The 1,283-nt window shown below is 37.3% G+C and overlaps 1 protein-coding gene across 1 annotated transcript; it reads left to right on the plus strand.

Annotated features, from left to right (window-relative positions):
• LOC107890121 (uncharacterized) lies at positions 1-882 on the plus strand. Its single transcript, XM_016814633.2, has 2 exons — positions 1-340; positions 423-882. The coding sequence occupies exons 1-2, from the start codon at positions 166-168 to the stop codon at positions 614-616; spliced, it is 369 nt and encodes a 122-aa protein (XP_016670122.1). The 5' UTR covers positions 1-165; the 3' UTR covers positions 617-882.
• The last annotated feature ends 401 nt before the right edge of the window (positions 883-1,283 follow it).

Here is a 1,283-nt window from a genome sequence, read left to right on the forward strand (position 1 = left end):
AAAAAGAAACCAGTCCTAGCCCACGAATCAGTATTGGAACACAGAATTTGGAAATGTAAAGTATTGCCTACACCATAAATACCATAACCAAGAAGCAATCCGGAAATCAATTTTTAAAATTTGAATTTAAACAGAAGCTTTGGGAGAGGAGAAGAATCGAGAAAAATGGCAACAACATCGAAGAACATGAATGTTTTCTACAGGCAGAAGAAGAACGGCACTACCTCTACCGGAAAAAAATCAACTAAAAGCCCATCTCCCAAACACGCCGCTACTTTCGGTTCCGAAATCACCCAACCCCCTGCTCTTGTTTCTCATGGCGGTTCACTCGATCTCAAAGGTCACTCTCTTTTGCTTTTCTTTCTGGAAATGGATATTTACAAAAAGCTAAAATTATTGTTTCTTTTCTTTGAGGGGAACAGATGATTTTGATGAACAAGAGCAAGTGTTAAGGCAATTTGATATGAACATGGCATACGGGCCGTGTATGGGGATAACGCGGCTGGATCGGTGGGAAAGAGCTCAAAGAATGGGGCTAAACCCTCCTAAAGAGATTGAAAGCCTTTTGAAAGGTGGGAAAGTGAAGTTAGAAAGTTTATTTGATGGTCGTGTTTAGTTAATTAGTAGGTAGCATAATAGTAGTATTATGTATGTTTAGCTAAAATCAGACAGCTTCTGGCTGTGCTTCTGGTTGGGTGTTTTTAAATGTTGTGATGAATCTGGAAAGTTGTTTTGGTCTTAATCCATGTGGGATTTTATGAAATTTGCACTAGCAAATTGCTTGTTGTAGTATGAGTGAGTTATTTGGCTGTTCCAAGCTCGGATTCTAAATCCCCTTTCCTAACAACTCCTCGGTGAATGAAAATTGATCTTAGTTGATTAGCTTTTGAAACTCACATCTGCAGGTTGATATTTGATGCGGGAATTCAGACCATTTTTTCAAGGAAGATAAATTGAAATCTCTGACTTGTTACAATTACTCATCTACAATAGTTTTTAAACTCTAAGAAAGCCTATATAAGTACAAAATAGTTACTAGCACAAGAAACTCAAGTAAAACCAAATTATGTTATCTCGACATACATTAAGTGTTATCTATTTATGAGCAAAACATTTGAATCGAAGCAAAATGACTTCCATTTTGAATTTCGAATAAAGGATTCCATATCCAAGTAAAATCAGTCAGCTTTGTCTGTAAAGGATTAAAGATAAGGATATGCCGATCCTTCCTCCTCCATCTGAGAATCATTTGCCGGCTGAGTATCATGCCATGGACTAAGCCA

This window comes from Gossypium hirsutum, chromosome A11, assembly GCF_007990345.1.
Source record: "Gossypium hirsutum isolate 1008001.06 chromosome A11, Gossypium_hirsutum_v2.1, whole genome shotgun sequence".
In the NCBI taxonomy this organism is placed as follows: Eukaryota; Viridiplantae; Streptophyta; class Magnoliopsida; order Malvales; family Malvaceae; genus Gossypium; species Gossypium hirsutum.

What these genes read in the sequence shown, in the direction of transcription:
- LOC107890121 (XM_016814633.2), top strand. Translation starts at nt 166, where the DNA reads ATGGCAACAACATCGAAGAACATGAATGTTTTCTACAGGCAGAAGAAG. An exon ending in CGGTTCACTCGATCTCAAAG is followed by an intron (nt 341 to 422) that starts GTCACTCTCTTT and finishes TGAGGGGAACAG; the next exon opens with ATGATTTTGATGAACAAGAG.